Source organism: Octodon degus, unplaced genomic scaffold (assembly GCF_000260255.1).
Source record: "Octodon degus isolate 3935 unplaced genomic scaffold, OctDeg1.0 scaffold00230, whole genome shotgun sequence".
NCBI lineage: Eukaryota > Metazoa > Chordata > Mammalia > Rodentia > Octodontidae > Octodon > Octodon degus.
This window is the reverse complement of record NW_004524806.1, coordinates 312,070-329,615: the sequence shown is the minus strand read 5'-3', so window position 1 is coordinate 329,615 and position 17,546 is coordinate 312,070. Positions and strand designations below refer to the sequence as shown.

The 17,546-nt window shown below is 41.0% G+C and overlaps 2 gene segments (V, D, J or C); both read left to right on the top strand.

The window, feature by feature from the left end:
• The first annotated feature begins 250 nt into the window (after positions 1-250).
• On the top strand, positions 251-938 carry LOC111813844. The segment is given in 2 exon segments: positions 251-353; positions 457-938. Coding segments are annotated over 2 exon segments (540 nt in total).
• A 13,568-nt stretch (positions 939-14,506) lies between these two features.
• LOC111813843 lies at positions 14,507-15,075 on the top strand. The segment is given in 2 exon segments: positions 14,507-14,572; positions 14,693-15,075. Coding segments are annotated over 2 exon segments (429 nt in total).
• The last annotated feature ends 2,471 nt before the right edge of the window (positions 15,076-17,546 follow it).

Here is a 17,546-nt window from a genome sequence, read left to right as displayed (position 1 = left end):
ATTATTGAGTGGTCTAAGGGAGATCAAAGTTGTAAGAACCACCCCCATCCACAGGTCTTTTGCTCAGGCCTAACATCTTAAACCCTCCCACCCCCAAAACAATCCAGCTCCACCCTGATCCACCCAATGAGCTCTTTCTGGCGTGAGACTGAGCTAGAATCCAGGGTGAGGTCAGAAACCTGGTAGGAAGCTCATTTGCATGAGTGGAGCCTCCTCTCAGATTATGAAGAGGGCAAGTCAGGGACTTGAGGGCAGTACCTCTGTTCTACTGTGGGGCAGAAGGCAGGACTCACGGATGACCTCCACCATGGCCTGGTTCCCTCTCCTCTTTAGCCTCCTGGCTCACTGCACAGGTGAAGAGATAGCAGGCAGAGACACAGCTTAGGACATGGGGGAACCTGCCTTCTCTTTCAGTCTTGAACTAGATCACCGTTTCCTTGTCTCTCCCACTTGCAGGTTCCTGGGCCCAAGCTGTGCTGACTCAGCCTCCCTCAGTGTCTGGGTCTCCAGGACAGACGGTCACCATCTCCTGCACTGGAAGCAGCACCAATATTGGGGGTGGCTATTATGTCCACTGGTACCAGCAGCTCTCAGGAACAGTTCCCAAACTCATCATCTATGAAAATAGCAATCGACCCTCCGGGGTCTCTGATCGGTTCTCTGGCTCCAAATCTGGCAGCTCAGGCTCCCTGACCATCAGTGGGCTCCAATCTGAGGACGAGGCTGATTATTACTGTCAGTCTTATGATAGCAGCCTGAATGCTCACACAGTGCTCCAGCCCCATGGGGAAGCTAACACAAAAGCTTCTTCCTCTTGCAGAAGAAGAAGAAGTGTGGCTCAGGCCTGGTCTGTGGTTTCTACTTTTGCTGCCACTGTAGTATCAGTGTGCGCAAAGACAACACTTGGGCTGAGGTTCCTCTTGACCTCTGCCCTCTGAGTCACAAGGCAGTAGTCTGTTCCTAGGAAAGTTCTCTATATAAAAACTAGGGCATGCTCCTATTTAGCATAAATAATTGAAGAGAATCATGTGAACTCTATGTCCTGAAGCTCAGGGAATGTGGAGACAAGTCCAACTCTTCTGGTCCCATACTTGACCTCTGACAGGGAATCCTGTGTCTCCATCATCCATCCTTTTCCTATTTTCAAGAGTTCCAGAGTTGTCATTCTTTACGTGGACCACATACCAGTGCTCCCTGTTGTAGACTACTTTTTGACTATTTTAGCATACCTTTTTTTACTGTGAACACTGAACAGACAAACATCCAGCCATAATTGCAGTAAAACATTTAATAAATTTTGAGATATTATTGTCCCTTTGGGACCATCAGATCAAGCAATCCAATAGGCACCTCCCCCAGAATCTTGTGTCCTTCACAGTCCTCTAACTCCACTCACAGAATCATCCTAAGGAGCAACCAACTCTCTCTTTGTAAATATTTTATTTTTATTTATTTTTTTGTATTAAGACAGGGTGTACAGGGTGTAAAGGTCTCACTACATAGATTAGACTCATAGTGATCCTCCTGTTTACAGCCCCCAAGTGCTAGGATTACAGGTGCTCACTATCATGCCCAGTCTGAATCGCCCTCTCAGTGCATCCCAGAAGTAGGCTGGCAGGACAAGCCTGGGGATTGAAATCTGGCCCCTGTGTCTGCCTAAGCAGGTGCTTTAATCCGCTGATCTAGTTGGCTGGCCCTCTCTTTGTAAATAGTAATGTGTTTTCATTTCATAAGATTATAAAGAGAATCACATGTATGTTTTCTCATGACTGGCTTCTTTTGCTCTACAAATTTCATCTGATGCCCGGGGAGACAGCTTAGTGGCAAAAGGTCCTGCCTGGCAAGCATGTCCTGAGTTTAATCCCCAGTACTACAAAAAAAAATTTACTCGAGGTCCTTTCATGTTGTGCTGAATTGAAATTGATCCTACAGTGGATCATGGTGAATTTCAGTGTCTCTGATCACTTCTGGACACACGGAGAACACTCCCAACTGTATGGGTACTAAAATTATATTTTATAACTTCTTTACAATAAAGAGAAACATTGTTGAGGCTGAATTATATTCATTTTACTTAGCTATACAATATATATACTTATTAGTACAGGTTTGTAGTGCATAATGGGGAACTGGTGTGTGCACATGGAATGAAGTCTCAGTACTTTTTTCATCCCCTTCTGCTCCTCCTTGCCTCTTTCCCTCTCCCTCTCTTTGTTGCTTTCCCATCCTGAACAGTTTATATCCTTAGTTTCTATTTTGTATGTTTTATTTTGCTCTTTATTTCTATTTTGGATTTCTTGTATAAGAGAAACCATATGATATTTCAGCCTCTGTGTCTGATTTTTTTCACTTGACATTATGGTCCCCAAATGAACCTTTTTCCCTCATGACTCAAGTTTTTCTTTTTTTATGACAGAATAGTATTCCATTGTATAAACATCCCACATTTGATTTATTCATTCTTATGTTGATAGGCACCTAGGCTGCTGGGTACTCACAAGCAGAAGATTGAACCTAGACCCTTATAATTCACAACGTATTGGGAGCACTAATGCTGGAAATGATTCGGTCCTGAGAAAAACATCTTACCTGAGATAATTCATCATTGTTCATCATTATTGACTGTACTGAGTCAGCACAGCCTGGGCCCAGGACCCTGCAAGTGGGAGACATGGGGAGATGGTGATCTGGTTCTAAGACCAAAAGAGAAGGTAGGTCCAACCAGGTCCTAAGCCCTTCCTCTGCCTGCAATCTCCTCATCTGTGCAGTGAGCCAAGAAACTGAAGAGGAGAGGCAACCTTGTGTCTTGTGATAGTAATTTTGTCAAAAGCATAAATATATGCCCCTACAGGAGTAGTCATTCCTCAGGCTGATCCACCTGACCTCAGGTTTCATCTCAACTCTGTTTTCTTCATCCAACCCACTACTCCCCCACACCCTATTGTAGAGAATCACAAGGGTTTCAGACAACACTGTACTAAATTAAAATACATATGGACTAAAATTTTAAATGTTAAAATAGAAGCAATATGTTGGATGAGAAAATAGGTGAAACTCAGGAGACATAGGTACAGACAATTTCTTATCAAAACCTCAACTGCATGCACAAAAAATTAAGAGTCAACAAATGGGATAATATAAAAAAAATCTTCACACCAAAGGAAATAACCAACAGCATGAAGAGAAAACCTACAGGAGGGGAAAACAATTCTGCCCGCAATTCATATTGCTTCTGGTGCTAGATAATAAATAGATAGATGACCTACAGATCTGTAGTCCCTAAATCTATACCTGGTGAGTCCTGCAGGCTGTCCCTCTTGTTTTTGATGGGGGTGTAGAACTACTTGATCTTATACTATTATCTACTCATCTTTAGTGAACATTGAAAATTGCATTATTTTTCCTAGTTATGAAACGTAATACCTTAGTTGATTTAGAGCTGCTATAGCCAGAGAAGAGGTAAATTATTAACAGGATAAATTAATGAGCAACTGGGAAGCCCAGGAGTATGTTATTACCATCGATCACTGTGTTTATGGCCACCCTAGTGAGAATAACGTTGCCGCTCTCTGTGGACTTGGTAGTACTCTAATAGCTAATGACACTGAGAATCCTGTTCTGTTTTATTGAATTGTCATCACATTGAGTAGCTAAAAGCCATGGGTTCTTCCATTACTTTTGACTTCAAGACATCTTAGGCTCACCCACTGCTAAAACCACAACAGACTTAGCTATTGGTGAATTCACAAATCATTGTACTTGGTGCTATAAAACAAAATTTGTTCATAAATAAATATCTCTTTGAGACAATCAGATGTAATTCAGCCATGGAAGGATTTGAAGGCAGGGACTTTTGGTAGCATTTTTATGTCCAACTTCCTGAGATAATGGAAGGTCCCAATAAGACTTGGACTAATGATGACCCAGAGGGAAGGGGGAAGCAAATGTGACCCTGACAGTCTGTAGTCACTCTCACAACAAGCTATATCAGGGCCTGACATTAGGGGGCACTAGCAGCTCATTATGGAGTGGTGTAAGGGTGATCAGAGTTGTAAAGAGGTACCCCGTACACACATCTTTTGCTCAAGTCTTAGAGCTTAAACTCTTCAATCCCAAGGTCAGTTCAGCCCCACTCTGACACTCCCAGTGAGCTCTTTTTGTCATAGAGGACTGAGCCAGAGCCCTGAATGAGATTAGAAACCTGATAGGAAGCTCATTTCCATGGGTGGAGCCTCCCCTTCTCAGATATGAAGAGGTAAGCTAGAGACTTGAGGGAAGCTCTGCTCTACTGGGATCTCAGAAGGCAGGACCTAGAGATGACCTCCACCATGGCATGGTGGCCTCTCCTCTTCAGTTTCTTGGCTTACTGCACAGATAAGGAGATTGCAGGCAGAGGAAGGGCTTAGGACCTGGTCAGACCTCCCTTCTCTTTTGGTCTTAGAACTAGATCAGCATCTCCCCAAGTCTCCTACTTGCAGGGTCCTGGGCCCAGGCTGTACTGGCTCAGCCTTCCTCAGTGTCTGGGTCCCTAGGACAGACAGTTACAATCTCCTGCACTGGAAGCGGCACCAATATTGGGGATGGCTATTCTGTCCATTGGTACCAGTAATTCTCAGGAACAGCTCCCAATCTCATCATCTCTGAGAATAACAATCGACCCTCTGGGGGTCTCTGGTCAGTCCTCTGGCTCCATATCTGGCAGCTCAGCCTCCCTGACCATCAGTGGGCTCCAATCTGAGGATGAGGCTGATTATCACTGTCATTCTTATGATAGCAGCCTCAGTGCCCCCACAGTGCTCCAGTTCCTTGAGGAAGTTAACAGAAAAGGTTCTTCTTTTGCTAGAGGGTGAATACTCAGGACTGTGGCTCAGGCCTGGCCTCTGGTTTCTACTTTTGCTGCCACTGTGGTATCAGTGCATTCAAAGACAACACTGGGACAGAGATTCTTCCTCACCTGTGCCCTCTGAGTCATTCATCTGTAGGCTCTTCTTAGGAATATAGCCATGTGAACACAATGGCCTGTCCTCCTTTAGCTTAAAAAGTGAAGAGAACACTGTGACTTTTATTTCCTGAATCTCAGAGGATGGGGTGAGCAGTCCAACTCCTCTGCTCCCATATATGACCTCTGGCAGGGAATCCTGTGTCTCCATCACCCATCCTTTTCCTATTTTCGGGAGATCCAGAGTTGTCATCATCTCTATGGACCACATATTAGTGCTTCCTGCTGTATAATATTTTTCATTATTTTAATATACATTTTTTTTACTTTGAATAGAGATTATCCTTAATTATTATGAAAACTTCAGTGAACTTTGAATATTTTTTTGTCCCTTTGGGAATACCAGATCTGTGAATCCAATGCCCACCTCTCCAGATTCCTTGTATCCTTCACAGTCCTCTGTCTCCACTCATAGGATCATCTGTCTTGTCTTTGATGGGTGCTCAGAACTGCATGAACTTGTATTATTATCTGCTCATCTTTAATGAGTGCTGAAAATTGAATTATTTTTCCTAGTTGTGAAAGGTAATATCTTAATTTATTTAGAGCTGTTATAGCCACAGAATAGGTAAATTATTAGCAGTATAAATTAATGTGTGACTGGGAAGCCCATGAGTATGGCATGGACTGCTGGAGAGGGCCTTTCTGCTGCCTCACAATATTGGGGAATGGGAAACAAAGATGAAGAGTGGAATCCAAGAGAAATTGCTTCTTTATATTAAAAGCACACATCTACTTAAAGAGCCACATTTTAGACATAATTGTGTGGCAGCAGCTCTAAATAAACTAAGATATTACTTTTCACAACTGGGAAAAATAATTCAATTTTCAGCATTCATTAAATGTTCTAAAACAGCACTGAGATGCCATCTCTCTATAGAACAAATGGCCAGTATAAAGAATTCAACTAATAACAAATCCTGGAGAAGTGGTGTGAAAAAAAGGAATCCATCTCCACTGTTGGTTGGAATATAGACTGGTACAACCTGTATGGAAATCAGCGTGGAGATGCCTCAAGAAACTAGCATTAGAAGTCCCATTCAACAGAGCTATCCGCCTTCTGGTTATTAACATCATAGCAGAGTGATATACGTGCATCCATATTTATTGCAGTACGATTTGTCACATCTGAGAGTTGTCAACAACCAAAATGCCTATTACCTGAGGAATGGATAAAAAAGAAAAACCATTTGGTATAATGACTGGGGGTGATAGCTCAGTGGCCTAAGGGCTTACTAGGCAAGCTCAAGGACCTGGGTTCTATCCCCAGTACTCCATGCCATGTCACCACTGATACCAGGCAAGGTGGCACATGTCTGCAATCCTAGCACTGGGGAGGGTGAGACAGGAGAATCACTATGACTCTGAGCTCTGTAGCAAGACCATGTACCAAATAAATAAACAAATATTTTTTAAAAAGATATAATACAATGGAGTATTACTCAGCTATAATGAAAGATAAACTTAAGGCTATTATTATAGGTAACCAGAGGCTATACTCCAGTGAAATAAACCAGACGCCCCTGTGTAAATGTGCTATCGTCTCCTGAGTGTAAGAACCTGAAAGAATAAATTAAATCTGAAAATTACAATATATATAACAAAAGGAAAAGAAACAGCATAAAGAATAAACAGTTGGGACAAAGGAGAAAAGATAAGAAAAATACAGGGAAAAATTGTGTATACATATTCAGAGATAGTTAAAATGATTTTACTACTACTTTCTATCTAGTTTTTTGAAGGTAGCAGTTAATGCTTAAAATTTTTACTTTAACCAAATTTATATGCTTATATCTATAATCTCAGCAACCACATTGAAGACAAAAATGTGCAATCTAACAACCACTGTTGAATATATATCATATTATTTTTATTAAATTGCATATTGTTTTTAATGTCGTATCTATTATTTTCTATTCTCTTTAAAATAAATTTTTAAAACACATCGCTGTGCTCTGTGGAAGCAGTTTGCACCAGATACCTGACACATGATTGCAAATATATCATCAATTGAAGTCTTTACACAATTATAACTGACAAAGCATACTATTTCTAGACCCCCTGTCCTCCACATCCCTCAGCCTACTAATGTCGAATCACTTTCTTAACAAGTGATAACAGGGTCGGGGAGATGGCTCAGTGGAATAAGAGCTTCCCTAGCAAGCACGAGGGTCTGAGTTCAATCCCCGGTTCAAAAAAAAAAAACAAGTGATAACAGAACATGTCAAAAGATACTGAGGACAGCATTCAGAAATGTGACTGTGCCTACGTGCACAGAGTCAGGGCACAGGGAAGGTGCTGAAAGCAGTCGGGCTCTCAGGTTTGGGGCCATAGTGCAGTGTGGGTCTTAAGACCAGCAGAGGCTGCTATGACCTGAAGAGGGTTCACAGTGGCCCCTACAGCTGCTCAGTAAGAACAATCCATTAAGAAAACAACTGTCCTTGTTGCTGGGCCCTCTCTCATGGATTGGGACACAGCAGCTAAGTCTTCTCTGCCTGGCAGAGGTTCTTGGGCAAGGACTCTGTCTTGTCTCAGCAGGAGCTTCCTCCCCAAAGGGAAAACAAATCTTCAACCTCCTCTGCACAGTATAAGATCATCCACACAACAGCACAGGAACAGAATGGGGTAGTCATCATGGAAACACGTTTGCATGGACAGTCTCTCCCTGACTTTAGGAAAGAAAACGAGGTCTGGGCCAGCCCAGGCCAATGGTGGGGATCAGAGATTTGTGGGGACCATGGCCTGGATTCACCTCTTCCTTCTCCTCCTTTCTCATTGCACAGGCAAAGGCAGGCCTCAGAGACCAGATGTCAGTGCCCAACCTGCATCACAAGTTTTTGGTCTATTTCTGGAAAATGTCATCTAATTTGCTCCCCATGACCCACTTGTGTCTTTCCACAGGTTCCTTCTCCCAATCTCTGGTGACTCAACTCTCCTCCCTCCCTGCATCTCTTGAATGACCTGCACCCTGAGAGGTAACATCAGTGTTTCTGGGTACAATGTTCACTGGTACCAACAGAATCCAGGGAGCCCTCCAAGGCTTCTCCCATAATACTACTCAGACTCAGAAGAGAAACAGTACTCTGGTAAATGGAGCCACTTCTTTGGGTCAAAAGACACCTCAGCCAATGCAGGAATTTTGCGTGTCTCTGGGCCACAGCCTAAGGTTGAAGCTGACTAGTACTACATGATCTGGCACAACAGTGCTGCTCACAATGACACCCTCAAATAGAGAAGTGACATAAAACACCAGTCTGCCTGGAAATTAGACTCTGACCCCTTGTGAAATGTAAAAATTACTTCTATCTGCACTAAGTAGACTTGAGCTTAGCTATATAGCAACAGGATTCTTCATCCCAAATTTGCAAATAATATTGTTCAAATCTCATGAAAAACAAATACAGTAATCTGTGATGGTCTTGAAATTTTTGTGGTGATTTGTGGTGCAGTGAATTTAAAATTGCATGAAAGGACAAGGTACTATTATTTTCATTTAGATACAAAATGAGATCGAACTTTTCTTGTTCTCCTTGTTAGAGTCCCTTGGCCATTCCAACAGCCCTGTGGTCTCTGGTACATGAAGTCATCACTCACAGATATCACACCGGAGACATCTCCACCCTTGTGGCCAACACTGTCCAGGGGTACGGCTGGCCCACTGTAACCAGCAAAAATATCTGAGTTGGTGAGGGAGAATACAGGCTCAAGAAGAAGCTCAGGTACACAGCTAGTCTGGCTCCCTTGTAATCACCTGAAGCCCAAGTGGAAAATGAAGTAGAATACAATTGACTTGGGGTATATGGGAAGGGGCTGGGGCTAGCGAAGACACTTGTCACACAACCACGTGTGACAAGGAAGAGAGAAGGGAGAAGTCCACTTGGGCTTAGAATGTATCAAGCCAGGACTACCAGCTCAATACAATTGAGTAAGATAGAACACATACAGATGGGTAGGATGAAGATATTGAAAATCTAAAATATTTTTATTTTTTATTTTTGTAACTCTAGTACCCAATCAAGTTACCCGAGCTTATCCATATCAGAATTCCTTTGTCTCATTTATGTTATACTTCTGGTCTGTCATACCCACAATTTCTTAAAGATATTGTAAGTCTAAAAATTGGTTTGTTGATAAAGGAGAGAAACCTGGTTTTAGTGGAACAGATAAAGAGAGTCTCAAAACATTTTAGGCAAAACATGTTAGGTGACCTATGATAAACTTTTGTAAGCCTCTTGCTTTTCAGCTCTAAAATGGGCCTTGATCTTATGACTGGGCCATTCCATTTCCTATGAAGGAAGACCAAGATGAAAGTTTCTATAGATTCACAAATTTCACAGATTTTGAAACACACACACACACACACACACACACACACTTCCAGCTCCAAACCACTGAATGCCTCTTGACAGAACATCAATTTCTTTGCTTGTGTACTTTCATATTTCTGCCTAATAAGTCCCTTAGTGACACACAAAAAATTGATTTTGCCATGACAGGAGTCACTGAACCTGAAATTTATTCTACAACTAAGGTGGCTTTAAGATCTTCATCACCACTTTTGTGAAACTCTGTATGGTTCCTAAATAGGTCACATTATTATAATTTCTGTTCAGTTAACATGAATGAAAAATCAAACACAGGAAAGAACCTAAAGTAGGTTGTGGTTGAGGGAGCAAATGCTGAACACAGAAGATGGGAATCATCAGCAAATGCACTGTAGTGCAGGCTAAATCACTAGATATACACAAATATACCATGTGCAATCTATTATTTCTTTGACTCAATCCTCGGTCCTGTATTGTCTTAGGCTCCAATAGAGAAGCAAAGATTTTAAAAAATAACATTGACACTAAACAGCAATTGCAAAGTAGCAATTGGCAATTCACTCTCCACACCTGTCTAGAGCACTTCTTGGGGAACTCAACTGCAATAAAAGCCACACAGCTCCTTGTGCAGATGGCCTTGGAGTATTAGGAGTTCAGCCTCAGCACAGAGAGCCAAAGGACATAGGTCTGGATGGTTCCACTGTAGCCTGACTTTCTGAACATTTAGTGTGGTACTCTTGACCAGGGTTGCACAGTGGTCTGGACCTTCAAGAGGAACATCCTCCCAGAGATGAACTCCTGTCCTTTCTCCAACAATAGTTGCTCACTCAACTGCCTCCCAAGTGAATCCTAAAGAGGGTCTGTTTCTAGGACCTCCACTCACCTGTGCTGAGTTAGCTTTCTTTTGCATTACCCTCCCCCTCAACCCCCAAGACAGACAGTCAGACTCACCTACAATGAGCATTTGCCTATACAGGTTACACCATGGACTGTCCCAGTAGGGCCACAGCAAGTGAATTCTGATCAGGAGGTGACAAGTATTAATGGTTTAGATGATAGATAAGAGATGATTTCTGATTACTTCTCAGCTTTCTACTTTGGCATGCATCACTACATGAGCACTCAGAAACATCCAGAACTAAGATTCTGACCACCACTATGGGACAGAATAGAGCAGTGGAGACAGATGCTGTATAACTCAGAGTGACACATGCAGAAGGCAGCCTAAGCATATCATCTGGGTGATATAACCTCAGCCAAATTCTCTTCTGTCGTCTTGACCCTTGTTTAGTAGAAACCATTTGAGGCTGTGCTTAGAGAGCTACTACCTTGCACAGTGATTTCTAATTCTCCACACATTTAAGAGAACGGTCTTTCTTATATCCTGCCAGGTCTATACCACAGCAAATATGTACACTGTGTTACTTGTTTCCATAGGTTCTTATCACACAGGAAAATCTGTTTGGTCACATGTGGTTGTCACAACTCATGATGGGGATTTAATTTCTTTGCTGGAAAAGCATTCACAGGTCACTTACACAGGAATTATTAACATCAGCTCCTCTGTTGTCTTTGGACTACATAAGCATCCACGGGCTGCTTCTCAGATCAAGAAACTGCGCATTTCCCTGGAAACAAAAGAATATGGTCCTGACCCATCACATCCATGTTCACAAGGGATGCTCCTGGATTCCACCCACTTTAAAACACTTCCATGCATAGTGGTTTCTAGGCGTGGAAAAAGAATAGCGCTCATTTTTCACACAGGAGAGTAGCGAAGTCTCCACTACGTCAAAGCTTGAAGATCTACAGGAAGGGATCCGGTGAGCACAGAAGGATTTTCTCACTCACACACCAGGGCTGGGCTAGGGCTGGAGGGGACCAGTGAGCATGACAGAGGGTAGTTAGGATGGATATACAGCTACTTTCTCTTAGTTCAATGAGAAGAAAGATTTGTACTAATATTGTTTAGACAAGAGATCATGTCTGCATCTTGTACTGTGAATAACTACTATGAAGACAACAATATGCAAACTATTAATTATTGTAACTGTCCTGCTAACCTGTTTCAAAACCGTCTTATTGCTTTTTCTTCTCATTAAAATTAAAACAAATAAAAAGATCTATAGGAAGTTTTCACTATCCTCCACAGATACATGAATCTGAACACTATGACTAAAGTGAAATAAAGTAAGGTCTAGTAGGTCAGAGACACAGTGGGGACACTGCATGGCCCAGTTACATGGGAACCAACACTTGTACTGAGCCTGTTGGCAGAGGACAGGGAAGAGAATGAACTGTGCTGTGGACAGGGCAAGTACATGATCAGTACAAAGATCACTAATGTCCTTCAAAGTCTCAGCAGACAGCAGGGGGCTCAAGGTTCACGTTGTGAAAATGATTGTGGTTGTGGCACCTACAAGACATCATGGTTCTTCTTGGAGAGAAAACATTCTTTCAGGCTTTCAAAGAGAGCAAATTGGTCAACCAATGGCCATGACTCATCCATATGGCCAACACTGAAAAGGATCTACAAACTGCAGCACAGGGTTTCAGGGTAAATCCTGAGGGGATTTGACTGACTTGTCAGATACAAAAGTTGCATTTCTTGTTATATAGGCTTTGCTTTATCTTGGTCTGAACCATCCAGCAGAAAAGTATAAAAATGAGGTATAAAAAGTAAAGCCATATTAATATGCTGAACTGTAAAAGACTCAAGTCAACAACTTCTGACATTGCCAGTCCTATGGATAACTCACTACTGTTATGGATTACTGGGCTATATTACATTATTTTGTTGAATTCACACACCTACAATATTTAAATGGAAAGAGAATACTCACCTCTGACAAAACTAAACAAAAAAAGGGTTACAAATGAAGGACCATTTTGTGTGTGTGTATACAAACTAGTTAAGGTAGATATACAGCTTCTTTCTCTTAATTCAATGAGAAGAAAGATCTGCACTAATAGTGCTTGGACAGGATATCATGTCTGCATCTTGTATTATGAATAACCACTACAAAGAACAATAATATGAAATGCATTATTATTGAAACTGTCCTACTAATCAGTTTTGAAACTGTCTCACTGCTATTTGTTTCTCAATAAAATTAATTTTTAAAAAAGACATCATGGTTCTTGATTTCTTATGGTGTTTTTCTTCCACTAGAAACTAAACATTTTAAAAATAGAAAAAAATTACTTTTTTCCATGGTTTTGTTGTTGTCAGCTTTCTGTTGTTCAAAGCTCTTTATTCAGACCCCAGAGCACGGCCGGAAAGATGGGAGAAATTGTCCATAGAAATGTAACATAAATACGTGAGTTACATCAGTAGGAATCCTAGGAGAAGTAGAAATCTAAAGCAAAGATCATCCCTGCTGCTCTGTATCAAGCTGAGGGTGTTGAGTTGATTAAAAGCATGTAATATAATAATTATTAATTTGCTTTTCTTGTTTGAAATATGTACATGCATTGTTGTATGTTATTCTGTCTCTGTCTTTGTTTTTGCTTTTGATTTTGTTTTTAATCTTTAAAATAAAATTATATTAAATTATAAAAAAGAGGAGATGCTAAGAAACTGGCCCTCAGGTCTAAAGGACAGAGAGGCACGAGGGCTGGATCCCTGGTCATGTTGACTAGTGGGATGGACAAAATCACATGAGTTTGTGTGCAGAACATGGAGGAAGCTGGGGTGGGCTTCCAGGCACTGAGGAAAGAAGCTTTGGAAGTGAGGGCTGAGGGAGCCAATACTGAACACAGAAGATAGACTCTATGAGTGAATACAATGTACAGCAGGCTGAGTTACATAAATGACTAGGGACATTAAATTAAGTAAGAGATAGTAAATTACTCATTGCTCTGATTTGCATCTAGTTGTCCCTCATGCAGTCATGAAGTGGATTTCTAGAAGCTGTAATTAATTCATGATCCAATGCTGGGATTATGGGTGGGAGTGCTACACTCATCCTGGGGTACGTAATCTGCATACAATGTAAGGAAGGGAGAGAGGCTTGCTGAAGCAGCTGCAGCTCCTCCCGTTGGCTCTTTGCTGTTTACCACCTCCATGAATTGCTGTCTTCTGCCATGTGCCACTCTACCTTGAAGTCATCCAAGTATGGACTGAAATCTCCACTGTCAGCTAAATAAACCTCTCTTTCCTTAGCATTGGGTGTTGGATATTTCATCCCAGGAATGAGAGAAAAATAACAAAGTCATTCACCAACAGATAGTGAAATCAGAGCTCAAAATCTAAGCTATTACAGTGACTCTGATATTGAACCTCTAACGCACAGTCCAACCAAAGACTCTAGGGAGATGTTTTGTGAAAAAAATACTTAGTTTGATCAAGTTAGTGTCCATTTAGGAGACATTTCTACACTGGATAAAGTGGCGTGCAGAGGTAATTATTACTGGGCAATGCATGTACTCGTGCAGAACTGATGTGCCTGATGTGCTACTTGCAAACCTTTCACTCCATGGCTCTTCCTTCACAGCATCAGGTACTATGGCAGGGAACTAAGAGAAAACACACAACATCCAACACAAATAAATTCACACGAGAGACAGCAGAATTTCTGGACTCATTTGAAATAGATTAAATATTAAAATACTTTCATCAGAGATTCACTTATCAATAAAGAAATACTCTTTTTATAGTTATCATTCTTAGGTATTCTAACACACAAGTACAAGAGTCCTAGGAGTGAGAATAACCAACAATCCTAGAGTGTGACACCTTGAAGTCATTTCATCCTAAATATAGAAATTATATGATTTCTTGTTTCCGAAACACTGACATATGTGTGTCCTGTGTCCAGCAGGGACTGCTATGGGGTTGCCCGTGTTGCTGTACAACAATAGAGTAAGAACTATTTACGAAGGCACCCTGGCCAGAGCACAGGGACAGTGCCCACTGAAGGGTCCAGCTGCTGTGTCATCTGTGGACTCTCAGGGCACTTTTGCAAGGATTTTGTCTTCTTTTGGAAGGTACTTCCTCCCAAGACTTGCACAAAGAGGGATCCAAATTTCCTCTTCCTCATTTTGCAGTGCAAACTGAGCTCTAGCACCAGGCCTCTGGGTGGCGCTAAACAGAAAAAAATGGAAACATATTTGCATGAAAAGCTCCTCCCACAGAAGCTGGGCAAGAAAAGGAGGCCTGGGCCCCTGAAACCAGTGTTGGGATCAGGGGTTGCTTCCACCATGGCCTGGACTCCTCTTCTTCTCCTGTTCCTCTCTCGCTGCTCAGGTAAGACTAGGCCTCTCAGACAGGGTACAATTTCTCACTCTCACTAGGTGTCTTCTGCTGTAATTGCTGCAAAACTTTAGTGGTCATTGTTCCCTAATCCACCATGGTTTGTATTTGCAGTTTCCCTCTCTCAGGCTCTGGTGACTCAGGAACCCTCCCTGTCTGCATCTCCTGGAGCATCTACCAGACTCACTTGCACCTTGAGAAGTGACATCAATGTGGGTGGGTACAATATGCACTGGTACCAGCAGAAGCCAGGGAGCCCTCCTAGGTTTATACTAAGGTACTACTCAGACTCAAGTAAGGACCTGGGCTCTGGCATCCCCAGCCGCTTCTCTGGTTCAAAGGACACCTCGGCCAATGCAGGAGTTTTGCATATTTCTGGGCTGCAGCCTGAGGATGAAGCTGACTATTACTGTAACATCTGGCGCAACAGTGCTTCTCACAGTGACACCCATGCATGGAGAAGTGGCACAAAACCCCCAGCCTGCCCTGTGAATTAGACTATGACATCTTTGAAATGTAAAAGTTTGTTTTATCTACACTCAATATACTTGGAATGAGATGCAGTTTCCCAGCATTCTTTCCCCAAATACCAAAAATTAGTGCCAAATTCTCAGGAGATGGAAATAATTTATGATGGCCTCTAAGTTTTGCTTTGTGGTGCAGTGATTTTGATGTGTCCATTAGCATTTTCATGTATAAAAAAAGATAAAATCAGGATTCTCTTGCTCTTCAAGTTGGAGTTCATGGGCCGTCCCAGTAGGAAGGTGATCTTCAGAGCAAGGAATCTACATTAACATATAACCATGAAGATCCTACTTATAAAAATGATAAAAACCTAATAATTTCTAATCGTTGTCTGTAGAAAACTACTTCTTTCTTCAGCTCTAAAATAGCCCAACAGAGTTTAGAGAACCAGCCTACAGTTAGTGTGAATATCCAAGTGTTCCAGAGTGTGGGAACCATCAGCACAGTGAAAATAGAGGAAGAGAAGTCATGCACATTGGTCCAAGCTTCAGCCTTTTGCTTCTGAATCAAATGACTTCAATGGAAGCCCCTTGACAGACCATGTTGATTAATAGCTGAGTAATACTCTGCTGTATAAAAACACCACATCTTTTTCAACAATTCCTCATTTTGGTTGTTTCTAGGATTTGGCTATCAAACCATGTTGATTTAGATGATGTCTGAACCTCAGATGATAACAGCAAACACTTTTCTCTTGCTTCTGACAGTCACTTCAGATCAGACATACTTTTCTTTCCTGAAGCCATAATTTTCACTGTGCCATAAATTACAAAGGAAAGACGAACACAGATGTTCAGAGAGACCTGAGACTTTTAAGGGACTTTCAGGGGATTGAAAGCACATATTAAATGATTCATGTCTAACAAAATTTGACTGATTCCAATATTTGAATCTAAATGCTTTGAAAAGGACGTGTGTGCCATGTGCCATTTGTCCTGAACAAGTCCAATGGAAAGGTAAAAGAGAAAATGAAGGAACCAAAACCTGAGCTGAATTCTTCACTTTTCAAATACCTAGAAAAAAATATCAAAAATCCTGTTTTGGAGCACTGGGAAAATCAAAACTTGAGTGAGGAAAGAACGTCCCAAGACATCATCACAGGAAATGACTCAGGTGCTACTATTGTGTGGTCCAGATTTTTAAGCAACAACTGTCAAAGCCCGATGATTATCCATTGCATACATCTTTGAGACAAATAGGAAAGAAGGAAATGGATGTCATAAAAGCAAAAGTACTGTAATTTTAAAAACCAAAAAATAATATTTAAAAACTATTACTCAGCTATAAAAAAGATATACTCGAGGCTTTTATAGGTAGATGAATGCAACTAGAGAACATACTCATAAAGGAAATAAAGCAGATGCACATGTGCAAACATATTGTCTTGCTAGTGCAAGAACCTGAAAGAGTAAATAAAATCTGAAAGGTACAATGGATGATGTGAGAGGGAAAAAATCTGCTCAAAGGGAAGGAGCACTAGGACGAGGAAAAGGATTAAAGAAAGAAAGAAGGAAGGGATAAAGGTATATTTATGTATGTATACCGGATGGATTGGATAGTTGTACTGCTGATTTTGAGGGTCTATTGAAAGGAGTAGGTATTAATTAAATTTTATCTTCTCTATTTAATTTACTACAGCTTTACTATTACTATTTATTTTGCATACTTTAACTTGTAATGTAAATAACTAATCTGAAGACAACATTATGCAATATAACAACCATTGTCGAATTCCTGTTATTTTGTTTTGTAAAATTCTGTATTACTTGTAATGTGTTCTTTACTATTTTTATTCTCTTTAAAAATAAATAAACTGTGGGAACTTCAGTTAGAAAACATTTTCTTATAATATGTTTGAAACAATGAATATGATGATTTGGAGAATTATTTGAATTTGTCCCTGCTTCCTGATTGTCTACGTTGCAGTTTGTTCTTTAAGATGTATGCAAATGGGTTTTATTTATAACACTAATTTCTCTATGTTGACTCAGAAAATGTTTTGTTCTTTTGTTTTCCCCTTCAGTGTAAATCATAGGTTGTTTTGTCTATGACTTCCACTGGGAGTTCCATTTTGGTCATTTTCCTAAGAATAGAACAGTGTCTCAACTATTTTTATTATTGTTCTATTTTATTTTGAAACAAACATAAAATAATGATGTAAAATCCTGTAGTATAGAAGACAATACTTAACACAACTAGTGATTAAACCACATATATTTGTGAAAGCACACGAGGGGGCGCTCAGAGCCTTCTCAAAGGTTGGCAAAGCTGAAACACACAGGATTCACAGTTAATGACCTGGTTTGTGCTCACAGGCCTGAGTTAGATTATAGCAGGTGCTTCCTCTCATGGGAAAATGCAGAGCTCACAACATCTGGTCTCCTTGATGGTAGTGCAGGTTCTTAAATTAAGAATCCTGCAAACCATGTGCAGATGTTGTTGG